This window comes from Cololabis saira, chromosome 6 (assembly GCF_033807715.1).
Source record: "Cololabis saira isolate AMF1-May2022 chromosome 6, fColSai1.1, whole genome shotgun sequence".
In the NCBI taxonomy this organism is placed as follows: domain Eukaryota; kingdom Metazoa; phylum Chordata; class Actinopteri; order Beloniformes; family Belonidae; genus Cololabis; species Cololabis saira.
In genome coordinates, this window is record NC_084592.1 from 10,781,279 (window position 1) to 10,800,000 (window position 18,722).

General features: G+C 42.1%; 1 protein-coding gene across 2 annotated transcripts in view; it reads left to right on the forward strand.

The window, feature by feature from the left end:
• The window catches only part of pde1a (phosphodiesterase 1A, calmodulin-dependent), an 80,524-nt gene that overhangs the window by 52,292 nt on the left and 9,510 nt on the right, over positions 1-18,722 (forward strand). For both annotated transcript variants that reach the window (XM_061724374.1, XM_061724373.1), the window contains exons 3-11: positions 2,930-3,043; positions 3,151-3,333; positions 11,270-11,336; positions 13,682-13,798; positions 14,048-14,188; positions 14,679-14,779; positions 15,233-15,358; positions 16,931-17,032; positions 18,177-18,297. In XM_061724374.1, coding sequence (XP_061580358.1) covers positions 2,930-3,043; positions 3,151-3,333; positions 11,270-11,336; positions 13,682-13,798; positions 14,048-14,188; positions 14,679-14,779; positions 15,233-15,358; positions 16,931-17,032; positions 18,177-18,297 — 1,072 coding nt within the window. The remainder of the gene's footprint in view (positions 1-2,929; positions 3,044-3,150; positions 3,334-11,269; positions 11,337-13,681; positions 13,799-14,047; positions 14,189-14,678; positions 14,780-15,232; positions 15,359-16,930; positions 17,033-18,176; positions 18,298-18,722) is intronic.

The following is an 18,722-nucleotide window of genomic DNA, read 5'->3' on the forward strand; positions in this document are numbered from 1 at the left end:
TTCAAAACTAAATTCTGTCTTTTCACAGTTGAAGACGTGTCACGCTGAGCTAAATTTCCCCCTGCAAGATAAAAGCACAATTGTACCAGGGAGAAGTGTCAGCTCAAACGTGATAAAAATAACAGAAACTTTAAAAAAACGCAGGAGCACTTTGATGGCCCCACAAGATCAGGCTATTAGTTTAAAAGTGTGACGTTGTATCGTAAGCGTCAAGGTCAAAAAAAAAAAAAAAAAAAAAAAGAGATTATAGACATGGAACCAAGTAGCAAGTTTTATTCTGACATGATGTTACACATGTGAACATATATCACATGTGGCAGATCAATTCAAGACGAGTGTTTGTCGTTCAGAGGTGTCAAGTAACGAAGTACAAATACTTCGTTACCTTACTAAAGTAGAAATTTTGGTTATCTATACTTCACTGGAGTAATTATTTTTCAGACGACTTTTTACTTTTACTCCTTACATTTTCACGCAATTATCTGTACTTTTTACTCCTTACATTTTAAAAACAGCCTCGTTACTCTATTTCATTTCGGCCTTTAAACAAAACTATCCAGTTAAATTGCTCCATCCGGATAGAGTGAATTTGGTTGTGGTTGTTTCAGATGTTCTTGTCCAGTTTTGTTCTTACATCCGTTCCCTCAGATTCCTGCAACTAAACTTGGATGTACATTCCAATAAAGGTTAGGATAAATGATAACATGCCTCTGAAGTTTGACTTTTTGCACCATTACAATACTTATAGGCAACTAGTCATCATATCTCCTGCTCTCTGAAACACATGTTAATGCTCAATAGTACACATATATGGTTCTTTAATATATTTGCATTATACTAAGATGCATTCATTTTCAATGGCTTTTGTCCTTAATGGCTTTTTTCCCCCTTACATTACTTTTACTTTTATACTTCAAGTAGTTTTGAAACCAGTACTTTTATACTTTTACTTGAGTAAAAAACTTGAGTTGATACTTCAACTTCTGCAGGAGTATTTTTAAACTCTAGTATCTATACTTCTACCTGAGTAATGAATGTGAATACATTTGACACCTCTGTTGTCGTTTCAAGCATACACACAGAACATAGTGAAACGAACCAGCGTTCCTGCAGGACCTTGATGGTGCAGCACAGGAAAACACAACCACAGGACCACATGGAGGGCACAAACGTGAGGAAAACAACATGCAAACCTTCAGGGACCTGTTGGCAAATTGCACGTAGTGCAACGCAGCAGGACTGACATGCAGCGCAGCTGACAGTCACAGCAGGGACAACACTGGGGGGTGTAAATACAGCGCTGTTACAGGTGTTGTATTCCAGCAGAGATTTGGGGGGAAAAAAATCAGAGCTGAGCTCTCCTTGGTGTATAGAGCAAATACAGATGCTGCAGGGGTTTCTTCACATTCAGGCTGGTGGACCATGAGAAGGTTGTCCATGATGACACCAAGAAACGTGGGGTGCTCTGAACAATCCCCGCTGTGGAGCTTGAAATAATCCTTTTCACAGCAGCTTGTTGAAAGGGGCGGAGCTAATAACTGGACTACACCCCCCCATCGGTGGAGGTTTCCTTTTATGAGATTAGCGTTATTTTTTTATTTTTTTTTTACATTTTGTTTCACACAAATACAAGGATATAAATCACATTTACATATTAAATGCACAAACTGAACATTTCCTGTAAAGGAAAAGGTGAAAAAAAAGAGGTCCTATTATTCTAAATCAAATGATTTAGAGAGCAGAGCATTCTGAAGTTTCTTTTTGTACATGGACAGTGACAAAGATGAATCAATTAAATGTACGTAATTGTTCCACATGATAACTGCACGGTATTTAATAGAAAACTGACCACGGGATGTTTTATACAATGGAAGGTGAAGTTTCTTAACCTGTCGGGTTGAATAACTATGTACTTGAGAGTTATTAACAAAATAACATCTAAAACCATGAGGTAAATCATCAGTCTAATTATGTTATGGCTTTGTGACACCCATTAAAACGTACACCAAATGCAGATTGGTGTGAAATAAGGTGAGAAAAGATGAGGAGGCTGGATATTTCTATTCTGCTGTGGGACTGTGATGTCACCGTACCCTGCAAATACAAACATCTCACTAATGACACTTTTTTAGGCTTCAGCACCCGCAAACATGGAGAAAGAGTTGGGCTGAATGCTTCCTCTCTTTAAAGTTCTTGTCTAAAAAGATATCAGGCAGCAAACACATAGTGCAGGGGTCGGCAACCCGTGGCTCTAGAGCCGCATGCAGCTCTTTAGCGCCGCCCTAGTGGCTCCTGGAGCGTTTTCAAAAATGTTTGACCTTTTTTTTTTGTCTTTTTTTCTTCTTTTCTTTTTCCTTTTTTTCTCTTTTTCTCTTTTTTCCTTTTTTCTTTTTTTCTTCTTTTTTTTTACTTTTTTTCTTTTTTCTTCTTTTTTCCTTTTTCTCTTTTTTCTTCCTTTTTCCTTTCCTTTTTAATCTCGACATTTCGACTTTTTCTCGTAATTTAGAATTTTTCTCAACATTTCGACTTCTCGACATTTCAACTTTTTTCTCAACATTTCGACTTTTTTCTCGAGATTGTACTTCAACATTAATCTCGACATTTCGACTTTTTTCTCAACATTTCGACTTTTTTCTCGACATTTCAAATTTTTTCCCCAGTTCTTCCCCCAGTTATAACTAATATAGAAACATGCAGCATGTGTTGCCTTCATTCTAAGGCTTATACAAGACTTTTCATTTTTTGCGGTTCCAGACATATTTGTTTTTTGTGTTTTTGGTCTAATATGGCTCTTTCAACATTTTGGGTTGCCGACCCCTGACATAGTGAAAGGCTGAACACTCTTTGTGTTTCTGTTATTTACACTGATTGTCTGGTACTTGCTGTGTGTTTTGATCCCAGCGTGCTTACGTTCATGTTGGTTTTCCAGGCTGAAGGGGGTCCTGGAGCAGATGGACCGCGGCATCGTGGACCTACAGGAGCTCCGCAGGAACCTGGAGCTGGCCGCCGCCATGCTGGACGCCGTGTACACGGACGAGACCAAGTGAGGCCAAGTCTTATGAGCAACTGTTGGACCAGTTTACAGAAAAGAACCCCCTCCTCCCGTCGTGGGGGTGTCCAATCTGTGACCGTGCCTTTTCTGCTCTGCAGGCGTCTGCTGGACACCGAGGACGAACTCAGCGACCTGCAGGCCGAGTCGGTGCCCAGCGAGGTTCGTGACTGGCTGGCGTGCACGTTCAGCAGGAAGATGGGTGTGGCCAAGCGGCGTCCCGAGGAGAAGCCACGATTCAGGAGCATTGTGCACGCTGTGCAAGCTGGGATATTTGTAGAGAGGTAAACACAAGGCAGTTAACAGGACATTTCTCCGGAAGCCTGGTGTCTTGTGCTGTTGAAAAATGTTTACATGACAGAAACAACTTGTCTGCGTGATCGCTGCGCATAACTTAATGCAGACAGGCATAACCGTTAGTGATTGGGGCTCCGGTGGGAGTTACTGACAGGTGCAACTGAGCCAAAGGACGTGCACGGCCCTCAAACACATGCAATACACAGACTGGCATTTAAATCAAGACGAAAACTAATTATTTTCCCTTTTGTGCTCCGAGGTGCTCTGACTCATTAATACATGAAGTAATTATATAATGAAGCCCATTATTTTATTGTTTATCTCATAATGCATCATTTATCATTTAAGAATGTCCTGCAGGATAATTAACTTTCTTGTGCAGTATTTAGAATCATATTCCCTGAGATATTTTCGTAGCCTTCATACAGTACATGTACACCTAAAACCTTTTTTTCTTACACTGACAAAAATCACCAAACTAGTAACTCAAAAACAACCAACAAATCTAGACCAGAGGAAAAAAAATTAACCAAATAAGACAGCACTTCTTAACAGAAATAAATACAACTTAAAGGAGCATGAGGCTCCTTTTAAGAAATGAGACTCTCTAGCGCCACCCTTCATCACGACGGCCGTCGGGGGTACTGCAGCCAACAGTGAAGCCGGCACGGGAGAACGGGGAGAACGCACATGCAGCGTCATGTGACGTCACATCCGCAGCCAGTGTTCGAATTGGGGGGGAGCTAAGGGGAGCTGAGCTCCCCTAAGAAGGACATTGGCTCCCCTGAAAGACTGCTTTTTGAAATTTAGGGGGAGCTCTAAAATATTGGCTGTTTCTTTTTCAGACAGGTTATAGAGTTCGATTTTCTGTATGACCAAATCCGCTCCGACCCGGTGTGTCACTGATCAGCGCAGACAGACTGCAGCTTCGCCTGAATTATGGTACTGCGTTAAATCGACGGCGTAGGGTCGCAGTACGGTGTGCGTCGCCGCGTACCCTACGCCGAGGGCTCTGCGTCGATTTAACGCGGAACCATAATTCATGCTTTAGCAGAGCTGCGCTCTCGGCCACGCGGACGTGCCGTGCTCTCCGACGGACAGCGGAGCTCCTGACACAGCTGCAGCTCGTCAGCTCATCTATGGAGAAGTTAAAGAGCATCTACCACTAGATTCTCCTTTCATCAAGGCAGGGAAGAGAATCAGGCCAGAATAGATGAATGTTATCAGTGACTAAGTTTGTGGTGTTGAACATGTTACTGGACATTCTTGTGCAATTGCTACAAAATAATTTGTTGTTTTTAGTTAATTTCTACAGAAGAATATTTATTTTATTATTATTATTTTATATTAAATACATATTTTACTGTATATTACAAATCATTTTGTGGGCACCCCCTGGCACCATCGAGGAGCCCAAGGCTGGGGGCATCTTAAGACCTCACTTATATTTTTTTGTTCAAAGATATAAACGTTTTATATCTTTGAACAAAAAAGATCAGAGAAACAAAGAAATTGAAACAAATAAACAATTTTAGTATCAACTTTGTTTTATTAGAACAAAGTTGATACTAAATGTGTTTCTTTTCCTTTTTTCCAAATGAGAATCGATAAGAGAATCGAATCGTTAAGCAGAATCGAAAATGGAATCGGAATCGAAAAAATCTTATCAATTCCCATCCCTAGTAAGACCATTATACAGGATTCTTGAAGGGGTGTTTTGAGCAGAAAAAACGTTGCCTGTGTGTCCCCTTGCTGCTTTTCTTTATTCTTATTAATAAATGAGTTCGGTCATGCAATACGGCTAGTAGAATGTTTTTCACATGGTCTTTAACCCAGCAAGCACCGTTCTAAAAGAGGAGCAAATGATACATTTGTTTATTTATATTGAGACCCGTTATGTTGCCAAATTGCGTCAATTAATTTGCTTCAAAGTGAAAATTTCTTTGGGCAGTACCCCCTGCCCGTCCAACCCCCCCGTCCAACCCCTCAAAAATGTTGGCTCCCCCAGGACCCATGGTCCAATTCGAACCCTGTCCGCAGCCCAGCGCGGGAAATTCCGGTCACAATTGCAGCACATTTTGCAGCACACAGCCTGTTCAAGGCAAAGGAGAGATACACTAGAGGGCTCATTCTTTTTGGTTTGGAACGCTTCATCTGACATTATTACTAGAAAACTTAAAACGTATACGAATTTTTTTCATAAATCCTGCCTCAATCCTGCCTCATGCTCCTTTAAATGAATATACAGTATAACAGTCAACTATTGTGAAACTTTAAGAACATTTAGTCAGACTTTTATATACAGTCTTGACCAAAGGTTGTCATACAAACTTCTCTGCTTTATTATTCTCAGCTGTTGCTCAAGTTTCCATGGTATTCAACAGAACATTCAGAACTTTCTAGGCCACAGATCCACAATTTCCATTACGTAATCTCTGAGATCCGTTCTTGTCATTTTTATACTTTATTTGCAGGAGCAGGACCCAAATGCAGGAGACTTGGTTGTAGGAATATGATCCAAAGACATTTACTAGTTAAACCAGAACCATTGTGACCTAAAGGAATAGGAAACAAGCAGTTGAGCAGAGAAACAAGACGGATCAGTATGACAGGATAAGGAGGAGAAGGAAAACTACCGTACGCTAACAGGAAATGGTTGTGACAATCAAGCAGAGATGTAATGTATAATCCAGGTGCCATAAAGTAAAAATCCTGTCCAGCAGTTCCAACCAATCACTAAACCAGCTCCTCTGCAGGAAGATGGTAGGTTGTTAGTGAAAACCCCTGTTTTAAATGTACTGGCTGATCCACAGGTATATGTTTTAATGAGCAAATATCAGCCTAATGTAAAGAAAGTTATTTGACTAATGGTGCTTTGAGACTGATCCCATTTCAAAATTGGTCTTTATTTAAGATTGATTCAAAACTATTTTTGATTTTGTAAAAAAAACACCATTAAAGGAGCATGAGGCTCCTTTTAAGAAATGACTCTCTAGCGCCACCGTTCGCCACGATGGCCGTCGGGGGTACTGCAGCCAACAGTGAAGCCGGCACGGGAGAACGGGGAGAACACGAATGCAGCGTCATGTGACGTCACATCCGCAGGACAGCGCGGGAAATTCGGCCCCACAATTGCAGCACATTTTGCAGCACACAGCCTGTTCAAGGCAAAGGAGAGATACACTAGAGGGCTCATTCTTTTGGGTTTGGAACGCTTCATCTGACATTATTACTAGAAAACTTAAAACATATACAATTTTTTTTCATAAATCCTGCCTCAATCCTGCCTCATGCTCCTTTAAAGCACAATCCAGGTGCCATAAAGTAAAAACGCTGCCATGTTTCTGGATCAGGCAATACATTTAGAAGAGGGGTTTTCACTAACAACCTACCATCTACCTGCAGAGGAGCTGCTTTAGTATTTGGTTGGAACAACTGCTGGACTGGATTTTTACTTTATGGCAGCTGGATTATACACCACAAATCAAGAGAAAGAAAAAATCACCCTGAAAATCACAACATTAAAACAGCAGATCAGAGGTGAACACAGGAAAACCAACAGAAACCCCAGATCACGACAGACGTGGTGCTCCATCATGCTGGAAAATACATGGATCATTACCAAACTGCTCTGATATTGTTGGTAGAAGTTGTTAGTAAAACGAGACGGAGCCCCAAGCATACGTAGCTTCAGGAAGCTTCTATTTGCCAGATGGCTGGACGGGGGCTTCGCTGAAGAAAATAACTTTGTGCCAGTCTTGTGATGGCCAATGTTTGCATGATCAAGCACTGTATCAAAAGGCAAAAATGATAACAAAATGGCTAGAAGATCAGGGCAGTGACGAGGAAACTCCAGCTGTTTCCACAGGAAAGACACCCTACCTCTTACTCGTATTGTGAGATCAAATGTTTAGGAAGCACACAGTCCAACAGTTTGGACTGTTGATATAGAAAGGAGCTATGCTTTTAAGACTGTAAGTTAAAGGAGGATTTGATATTGAACTGTAAGAAGAAGATCTCTTCTGGCAGTACCTGCTAGTGCTCTGCCAGCAGCATTTTGAATCAACTGTAAAACATTTTAAGGGAATTATTTAGGAACATACTGTACTAAAATAGCTTTGCATTGCAGGACAGGATGCTCCAGATGATGGCAAAATTCAGCAAATGAACCAAGACTGCTCTAAATATGTCAGATTCTGATCAAAAATAACTCTCACAATTCTCAAAATTGTACTAAAGACCAGTGTTATGTAATACAAAGTAACACCCTAGTTAGATAGTGAATTTCAGGCATTTTCAGGGGAGGGAGACATCTTTCTAATCTGGGGCTTTATGCCGCCAAGACGTGTCTGTTGTTCAAGCAATTGCAATTGGGGAAGCTGGCTCAGTGCTATGATGTACTCTAAATCTAGACTGAAACTTTTAAAACAATCCATCATTGAGCACCAAATATTTTTTTAAAACAACAAAACCTACCTACCACCTGTTTTATTGGCCAACAAAACCATTTTAAACATATGAATTGTAAATAAATGCTCGTTATGATACTGTGGAAACATGAAAAACATCATCTAGGAATACTAAAGCAGCAAAGTTTCAGAAAAAAAAAAAAAAAGAAATCACTACCCACCAAAGGTTTTGGTGGTTAAATGTCTCCAACCTGAACTGCCGGTATCTACAGAATAATTACCTTCATTCACAACAGAAAACACAGCACTTTTAATTTTTGTTTTGTTGATTACAGGGTTAAATGTTTAAAAAGTGAATGTTTTATCAGGAAAAGTATCCAAAAGGAGGAAAAATGTATTGTTGCCCTTTAGGTCCTTGGATTTCAACCACGTCCTAATGATCGCTCCACATATCAGAGCAGTTGACCCAGATATCACTCAAGCCATTTTTAATCACATAAAGCATGACACGATGTACACATAAGCGATGTACACATAGCAAACAAAACAAAACAGCATTCCACTGTTTGTTCCACAAATTCAACCTTACCATCAAACTAAAGCTAAAGCTCTGCTGATTGAACGGTATAAAATGACGAATCTGTGAGAAAAACCCACTGAGCTAGCTGGTGAAGAAGACCCAAAAAACAAAACAAATCTGAATTTGTTCTTACCTTCGATGTTTCACCATCATGCCTCATTTTTCAGAGAAAAACTCCACTTGGTTTTTGTCGTCCCACATCTCTGTGACGACTCAAAGCCATGTAAGGGGTATCAGGTTGATCAAGACTAGGGATGGGCGGTATGGAAAAAAAAATGTATCACGATAATTTCTGGCATTTATCCCGATAACGATAAAAAAGTTTCCCTAGCTTATAAAATCACAAAGTAGAAAAAAATACAACCTGATAAAGAAACAGGACAAATAAATAAAAGCCATCCTTTGCACTCACTGTTTTTTGCAGACTCTGCATATAATAGATGATGTTTGCTCCTCGTCACTCTTTTTAAATCCAAACCAGTTCCAGATAACGGAGCTGGAGCCTCGTTTAACAACAAGCTCCTCGCTCTCAGATCTGCCTTCCGCCATGTTTGTTGCACAAAAACGTCATCAACAGGAATTTATCGTTTTTATCGCGAGATAAATTCTTACCGTGGGGAATTTTTTTGACGGTATATCGTGAACGGTAAAATATCGCCCATTCCTAATCAAGACTGATGAGGACGATGTTCTGCAAACACAGTCTTTGCTTGGTTCTGATTGGATATTGCCAGACGTTACGTGAAAATGTAAAATACCCATTGATTCTATTGGTTGTGAAGATTTCAAAGCCTTCCTGAGATATTACCTTGTGTAAACACCCACAGATGAGCAAATGTGCCAACTGGTGGCAAAAAAGTGTTTACAATAAATGGTGAGATTTTACAGAATAGTTTTCTTGAGTTTAGAGGATATGGCTAAATGGATTAAAGGAGGTATCAAAAAGTAAAATACCGTTTTTTCTGGACTATAAGCCGCTTCTTTTTTCATAAGTTTTCAACCATGCGGCTTATACAAAGGTGCAGCTATTCGTGGATTATTCTTCCACCACTCGCTCTAACCGGAATTAGAATCAAAACTAAGACAAAATAAATGTAGAAGCAGATTTCAAACAGATAAATAGATAAATAAATAGCGGTTATTTTCTCTTGGTTCTGTCCCGTTTTAATCAGCAAAGTTGCTGCCGTGTTCAAGACACTGTTAGGAAAGGATCTATTTAGGTACAAACATGTACATCATTTACAGTTCAAAATCCTTCTGTACATGTAGTAAATATCTAATATAACAACATAAATATCTGCAGCTTGCATATCTTTTTTTTTTTTTTAAATAAAGCGGATGCGGCTTGTATGTGTGACCTTACACAGTTTAAGGGCGCACGTGAGATTCTGGGATGACCAATACACCAGAGACAAATGAACAAATGAACCCAAAAGAAGAATATCCCTCACACCACGCTCCAAACACACTCTCTCTCACACACACACACACACGCACACACACGCACGCACACGCGCACAATTGCTAAAAACTAAGTAGGCTATAAAAAGTCTTGGATGCTCGAAGGTCTTGCAGCCTCTTCACGTGAGAGGCCGCGTCAGTCCAGCCAGACCACGGCTTTGTTTTTTTCCCGTAGACAAGAACGCTGGCAAGAACGGCAGTGGGGGCTAAAACCAGCAACACCTAAGGACATACAAAACACTTAATTGATGCCACAAATAACTGCAGCGAGATCGGGATTCATAAAGATAAAAAGACACATACCAGGCGATGTAAGGCTTCTTAATCATTCTAAAGCGGCTCGCTGCATTTCACGAGTCGCCTGCGCTGCAGACGCTCCCAGCGAGCCAATCATCCTTCAGAAGGCGCAGCTGCGACCGACTGAAAGGACGCTGAACGACGGACGTGCTAGAAAAAGTGATCAGGTGCAGGTCGGCAGTAAATTAGACAAAAGTAACCAAAGAGGGCCGTCACAGCATGCTGTAACCAGCCGACTACGTACCAGTTGCATGAACTCTTGCCACAAGATCCGCTTCTGACACGAGCCGGCCAAAGCCACAGGTGGATGAGGAACGAGACAGGAACCGACCGGAACCCGCAGTGGGCGGGGGCGAAGAGTCGCGCTTTGTTTCCGGGTTCACCATCACTTCCCCTTAAATAGGCTGGCGACGCACGCCATTGGTCAAGGCTGCGCACTCACAAATAAGCACTTAAGTGCGTCTTACCACATATGCAGGTGCGGCTTATAGTCCAGAAATACGGTAGTTTGTCGGATAGAGATAAAACTGTTCATATTTACTCATTTTAGTAAAAACCTCAAAAATAGGCATACTTGGGAAGGCCTTAAATTATTTAGAGACACCACTCAAAAGTTTGGAGACACACATTTGCTCAAATGACGTGTGAAGGCACCAAAGTCCTGACAGATGATCGTCTGAGATGAGTTTCAGAGAGTTGAGTTATTTTTATCTGCAGCAGGAATCCGGAGTACCTGCAGACAGAACCGAGAGCACTCATGAATTTTTCTTCAGAACAAACATCAGACAACATCCGGTGGACTTCACCGTAGATGCAATTAAGAGGTTGAACGCGAAGGGGTAATGACGTTAGAGTGCGAGCGGGCTGGAGATCGTGCAGAGAAACTCACCAGGTCCAATATCATTAGAGTGTAAATGAGTTGCAGTGAAAGAGCGCTATCAGTTCATCTGCTGCGGCTTAATGACGCACAAAATCAAAAAAATATCCGCCCAGCCAGCTCTCGCTCTGTATGCACGTGGTTTGGAGCTGGGTTTCCACGGCAACCAACAATTCATCCCAGTCACAAACTAAGGAGAGCAACAGGAGGGAGTCTGAAGGAGTGTTTACATGCATGCCACCATCTATATATGCATGTGTGAGATTTGTGTTTTAACGTTTATATCTGTGCGTCTGCAGGATGTACAGACGGACGTCCAACATGGCCGGGCTGACCTATCCTCCCACAGCTCTGACAGCCCTGAAGGTACAGAGAGAAATAAAAAAAGACAACATTCTTATTGCGTCTCACTGTGTTGCACCAGCATCGATTAGTTCTAACAGATGGGACCAGGCAGAGATCAGGTTTGTTTAACCCGGGAAGGAAAAGATAAATGAAATAGAAAATTGACTGATAGAGGGCAGAGAAGGGGGGAAAGGAGTAAAGGATAAAAAAGGAAATGAAGAATGAAAACGGAGGGAGGTGGAAGGTTGTCAAGGCTCCTGGAAGAAAGAGGGGAGGTGGTCAAGGGATGGATTAAACACTGAGGAAAGAGGGAGTAGAAAAGGAGCGTAGCATGAAGGGAGAGAAGGGACGGTAAAAGGATGAAATGAAAAAACTGGGGATGAAGGGAAATGAGAGAAAAACCTGTTAAAAACATAGATGGAGAGGAAAGGTGTAAGAAAGGGAGATAATGAAAATGAGGAGGCTGAACGGAAGCATAATACCGAAACGAAGAACCGCAAAGGAAGAGAACAGAAAAGGACAGGTTAATAAGGGAATGAAAATAAAGGTAATAAATGAAGTGAGAGGAGATGAAATGAGGTGGTACTATAATAGGATAATGTAGATTTAGAGGTTTGTACCGTGATATATGTTTCTGCCTCAGGGCTTCCTGAGCAAACTTGGAAAAAAATTCAATTATATCTATAATTACTCTATTTTATGCTTTTCAAGACATGAAACTCATGAATCATAGGTGGGCAAACTTCAAACATAATTGTAAGTCACAGAATAATTACAACCATTAATATAATTGCTGCTTTACCTCGTCTCTGTACCGTATGTGATTAAATATAATTAAGACGCTGCCCCCTACAGGCAGAAGGCGTCATCACAGTGACTGGGTGCTGGGTGCTGGGTGCTGGGTGGGACCTTCAGCCTCAGCTGATGCTTTTAATTCAATTTTTTCAATTCAATTTTATTTATATAGCGACTAATACAACAAAAGTTGTCTCTAGACGCTTTCCAGAGACCCAGAACATAAACCCCCGAGCAATTATTACATAAACAATGGCAGGTAAAAACTCCCACAGTGGGAGAAAAACCTTGAGCCAAACAGTGGCAAGGAAAAACTCCCCTTTAGGAGGGAAGAAACCTTGAGCAGGACCAGGCTCATAAGGGGGGACCCTCCTGCCGAGGGCCAGACTGGTGGGTCAGGGACGGCAACAGCACAGCAGGCAGGTGGAAGCAGCGACGGGATGACCGGGGGTGGGGACCGCAGGCCAGCATGCAGCTCCTGAAGCTCCGGCCCAATCAGCAAGTCCCAGGTTGGGGTGCAGGGTCAGGGAAAGGTTGAGAAGGGGCAGGGCCAGGGAGAGGAGTCTTGAGGGACAAACCTCTCGTCCCGCCTGAAAGGGGCTGTTACCCTGCCCCTCTCACTCCCACGCTGCAGGTTCCGGTGTTGTGCATTCAGAGATGCTCTTCGCCACCGGCAGAGGATGCTGCACCATGTACAAAAGAGAAAAAAGAGGAGAAAAAGGGGGGGCCAGCACAAGAAACTACAGGATCGACTCTAACACACTAGAGTTTACACAGACTAGAGATTTACCAACACCAGCTAGAGGTTTACTAAACACTAACTATATAGGCTTTACTAAACAGAAATGTTTTAAGTTTAGTTTTAAAGGTGGAGGTGGTGTCAGCCTCCTTAACCCAGATTGGAAGTTGGTTCCAAAGTAATGGTGCCTTATAGCAGAACACCCTCCAAATCTACATTTGGATACTCTAGGAACTACGAGTAAACCTGCACTCTGAGAACGGAGAGCTCTGCCAGGAACATAAGGCACTATCAAATCTTGCAAATAATGCAGAGCTAAGCCGTTTTGGGCTTTATATGCAAGTAATACAATTTTAAATTGGATTCTGAATTTAACGGGTAACCAATGGAGCGACGCTAACACTGGAGAGACGTGGTCTCTCCTGCTGATTCCTGTCAGCACTCGTGCTGCTGCATTCTGGATCAGCTGGAGCCTATTCAGCAAATTACTTACTGCTAATAACACATTACAGTAATCCAGTCTAGAAGATACAAACGCATAAACTAGTTTTTCTGCATCACTCTGCGAGAGGATTTTCCTAATCTTTGCAATATTACGGAGATGGAAAAATGCTATTTTACAAACCTTATTAACATATGGTTTAAACGACAAATCCTGATCGAAAACAACACCAAGGTTTCTCACAGTTGCACTGGAAGCCATCACAACACCATCTAGTCCCTTCCTAAGATGCTCTGGACCAAGAATGATAACCTCTGTTTTATCTGAATTTAGAAGCAAGAACCTTTTAGCTGCTCTGACACATGTTACATGATGCTAAATGTTTTCCAGGAGGTGGATCAGTGGTCTTTTGATGTCTTTGCCTTCCACGAGGGCACCGGAGATCACGCCCTGAAGTTCCTGGTCTACGACCTGCTGACTCGCTATGACCTCATCGCCAGGTTCAGGGTACACACACTTTGATATGAATGATATGAATATGATCTTGTTGAATAAAGAATGACATGGCGTGAGATGACACATGTTTTTGTTCATCTGAGGCTTGATTTACCTCACTTTAAGACCCGGTGAGGGTCGACCAGATGGTTAGTTACGTGTAGACACAAGGGTGTAAAAGTGGTGCTACTTCCTGTCTCACTTACTTGCCTGTAAGCCCTGTACCTGCAGCACCTGTACTAGCCACAGTCCTGTGTTCAGATCCCGGTGCAGGCCCTGGTGCAGTTTGTGGAGGCTCTGGAGAACGGTTACAGCAAACACAGGAACCCGTACCACAACCTGATCCACGCTGCTGACGTCACTCAGACCGCACACTTCCTGATGCTGCACACTGGACTAATGGTAACACTCACACACAAACACTTTTAAAACAATCCATCATTGAGCATAAATATAAAACAACAAAACAAAACAACAAAACCTGTGGTCAGTTTTCAAAAAGCAGGTAGCCGAGCAGAAGATGACAATCTGCAATTAATTTAGGGCAGTAATATACCAAAATCTGTTTTATTTGCCAATAAAACCATTTTAAACATATCAATTGTAAATAAATGCTCGTTATGATACTGTGGAAACATGAAAAAGATTATCTAGGAATACTAAAGCAGCAAAGTTTCTGAAAAAAAAAAGAAATCACCACCCACCAAAGGTTTTGGTGGTTTGAAGCGAAATCTAAAAAAAAATCAGGCCTGCTATAGTATCACGAGGCCCCGCCCACAGCACATGCTCTGCTTCTTTGTTTGTAAAGACCCAAACATACATACAATGATATATTGATCAGTCATTCTACATTGGTGCTTGTGTGTGGCTGTGTTCATGTGCACGTCTGCAGCACTGGCTCAGCGAGCTGGAGATCCTTGCAATGGTTTTTGCTGCAGCGATTCATGACTTCGAACACACAGGAACAACCAACAACTTCCACATCCACACCAGGTAACACCCACACTCTTACGATCATGCTGTTCCATATTGAATAAAAGTTTTTTTCTTTTCTCTTACAAGCAAAAAAAGTATCTTGATAATTTTTAGCTTCTGGGATTCAAATAAAGACATTTTTCTTTACAAACTACGGATATTCAGTGCAGTTTGAAGCATTTTTAAGAGAAAAATGCTTCATGTTTTGAAAATAATTGGGGGTTAAAAAGTGTTTTCTCTTTTTGACAAGGTAAAATGGTAATAAAGTATGTTTCAGATACAAAAAGGTTTAATTTACCAGGAACGCCAGGGGATCAGCTGACGTATTAAGGTTTAGATGGACCTTTATGCAATATTACACGCCATGTAAAGGGGTTTCTACTGAAGGAAAATGTGGCAAACATGTTTAAACTGAGGTGTTTGTACACGAGGTGTATCGGTGTCTGATTGGACGACTCTCCTGTCCGTCAGGTCGGAGGTGGCCATTCTGTATAACGACCGGTCGGTTCTGGAGAACCATCACGTCAGTGCTGCCTACAAACTGATGGCGGAGGAGGACATGAACATCCTGGTCAACCTGAACAAGGACGACTGGAGGTCTGCTCGCACAAACCGCCTCCATCATTGACAAGATCATTCACATTCATTTATGTTCTTAAAGGAACCAGAACTGGCTCAAATCTAGGCTCACACGTGTTTTTCCAGACGTCTGTCCCAAAGTGAATCCATCCTAAGGCCCAATCCCAATACTCCCCCTACTTTCTTTCACTACCCCTAAAAAAGAAGGGACAGATTTTAGGGCACTTGAAATCTTCCCAGGGGCCTGTCCCAATACTCCCCCTACTCCTACTTTCAGCACCACCACTAATCAGGAAGCTGAGAGCCAAAAGCTGTTTTAATTTCAGCTGTAGCGCTGTTAATATGCCACTTTATTAAGTTTTAATATTTTTTCAGGCGTAAAAGTAACCGTTAAGATCTCCAACCTGGGCTCAGTTTATCCAAATAACGCCTGTTAAGAAATTTGACCCGATGTTTTCGGAGATGATAAGAGCCGCCGGCTCGGAGCAGCAGCAGCCGGAGTACAGACGTGATCGCCCTACGCCGTCGTCCCGGGGGAGAAACCTGCAGCTCTGTGGAGAATTACCGCTGGCTGAAATAAATCGTTTAGGAAGATAAATGTTGGTTTAATAGATGAAATCTAACATTTGTGGCTACGCCTGTTAAGAAATTTGCTCCGAAAATTTCGAGATCTCTGCTGCCGGCACCGGAGCTGATTTATAGGTCCGCGTTAAATCAACGCAGGGCCTACGGCGTAGGGTACGGCGTAGGGTACGGTGTAGGATACGGCGTAGGGTACGGCGTAGGGTACGGCGTAGGGTACGGCGTAGGCTCTGCGTCGACGCGTAACATCGACGCAGAGCCTACGGCTTAGGGTACGTAACCTACGCCGTAGGCTCTGCGTTGGTGTAACGCAGAACCATAAATCAGCCTTTATTCTGGAGAGGTTTGAAAAAGACTTCACAACAACGGGTAAACAAGTGATTATTTACATTCACTGAGTGAATATTATGAAAGTAAAATATGTATTTCTTGCTAGAAATGTAACAAAACACATTTTTATGCAGAAACTAACTCAAAATATTGATTTCATTCACTAAAAAATAAGAAATGTCTGTCATGTTTTTTTTTTGGATTCAGTCCGCAAATGACGACGAAAAGCATTCTGGGAAATTTTTTTGTCCCTAGATCAGCTAGTGAGGATCGGAAATCCCTACATCCGTAGGGATAGATTCATAGCCACTACACTAGTTTTCTTCACTACCACTAGGTGGGAAGAGGAATTGGGACACCACTACCCTCACGGGAACGCGCAAAATTTAGGGGTAGGGATGAAAACTAGGGGTAGTGGGAGTATTGGGACAGGGCCTAAATCTCCACAAATACTAGTTTGTTTCATTTGATGGAATAATTGATCAGTTGTAGCTTTTCTGTAACTTTCATGACCTCCTTTCCTTTCTATCGCCCAAATCCACCCGAATCATGTCAAACAATACACATTTGCTTCTCACTTCAAGCCTTCACCCAAACACAACCCAGTTCATCCCAGTTCATCACACACCTTTTCTGTGATGGTGTTCCCTGCTGATGGTGTGTATTGATTACTGGCAGGGAGCTGAGGTCTCTGGTGATAGAGATGGTGATGTCCACGGACATGTCCTGCCACTTCCAGCAGATCAAGACCATGAGGAACGGCCTGACGCAGACGCACAGGTCAGTCCTGCAGGCAGGAACCCGCCTTCCAGCAGCAGTGTTAGAATAGTCTGTTCTCACATGCACACCAGCATATTTATCATTTAATTACCTCGTTTTCACGCTCTGACACGATATTCCTAATCTATGATAAAATACTCTTGTTAATAGAATCTAAATAATCCCTTTTTATGTGGAAATTGTCTTATTACAGTATTATGAGTAGATTGTCTTGTTTGAAAATGTGCCTTGACTGTTTTGTTCAGAAAATATTCTTTTTTTTTTGTAAAATTATCAAATTCGGTGAAGAACCATGAGTGAGATAAATATAATGTGAAGATGATATGGTGAAAATATGGTGAAATAAGTTCATAAAGAAAAATAAAAAAAATAAAATAAAGAAAATATAAAAATAAATAAAAAATAAAAAATAAAAAATAAATATATTTCATTAAAATTATGACACACTGAAACAGGAAATTCATTCAGTCCATAAAATAAATACAGTCCTGGAGAAAGTTCGGCTTTCAAGCTTTGAAGCAGGATTAAAGTTCCAGCAAAGCAAATTCAACTTGTTCTCCGGCGTGAGTCTGGTTCACTTCTCATCAGCTCGCGTTGCCATGACAACCTGTCCCATCAACATCAACATGTGAATCACACCAGAATGACTCATCACCGATCAAACTTCCAACTTTAGATTCTCCCCGAGCCTCAAAATGAGGCGAGCTGCTCCAGGGAGGCTGTGTGAGGCAGAGCCGGACCACATCACCAGTCCCAGCGTGAGGTTCCTGCTGGACCAAACCCACTCCCGAGTCCTGGCCGGGGCTTTGACAGACCCAGCAGTCCGGCCTCCACCTCCCTGTTTGTGTGGAGGTGTGGAGGGAGGGAGGCGTCCGTCACGCCTCTCAGCTCACGCTCGGCTGACATCTGGGGGAAGATGCTGTCACCAGCCCGTCAGCACACTGGTTCCGCTTCTGTTGCTGATTGTTCTCTGCACGCTGCCTAATAAAAGACTCTGCAGCGGATTTTTCTCCCTCAGTCTAAAGTTTCATTTACATTTTATTTCGCAGTGTCAGACTAATGCTGATAAAGTGTTGCTTTTCTTCCTTTAATAGTGTCTAGTTTCTCGCCTGTGCTAAAGTTATCTTGTCGTCCTTCCCTGCAGCGTGGACAAGGTGAAGGTTTTATCACTCATGCTGCACGCCGCCGACATCAGTCATCCGGCCAAAACCTGGCCGCTCCACTACCACTGGACCCACAGCCTGATGGAGGAGTTCTTCAGACAGGTATGAACGTTCATGCGTCCCCCCGGGTGAGGACGTCATCACCTGACGTGATTCATTCCTGAACACAGAGTGACCTCAAAAGATCCCAAAGGTGGATCAATGAGCCCCTACGCTCTTTCAGCTATTAAAAAAGACCAGCATAAGAGATTAAAGTTGATTTAGTTTCATGCAGGTGAAAAGCAAAGATTTAACAGAAACATACAAACACATTTCTTTCCTTTTAAGGTGGTCCAACAGTGAATATTGATTTGGCATTAGATTTACATCAGATGGCGTTTATGTGAAGGCCTTGAGCGTGGGACGGGTGATGTGAGAGATGGGCCCTCGGGGGTTCAGAGCCCTGCCCAGGGTCACGGCTCAGGATCTATTCATCAAAGTTCTGGTTGGAGGGCAATAGTCCAAACCAGGAAAATACTGAAAAAAAG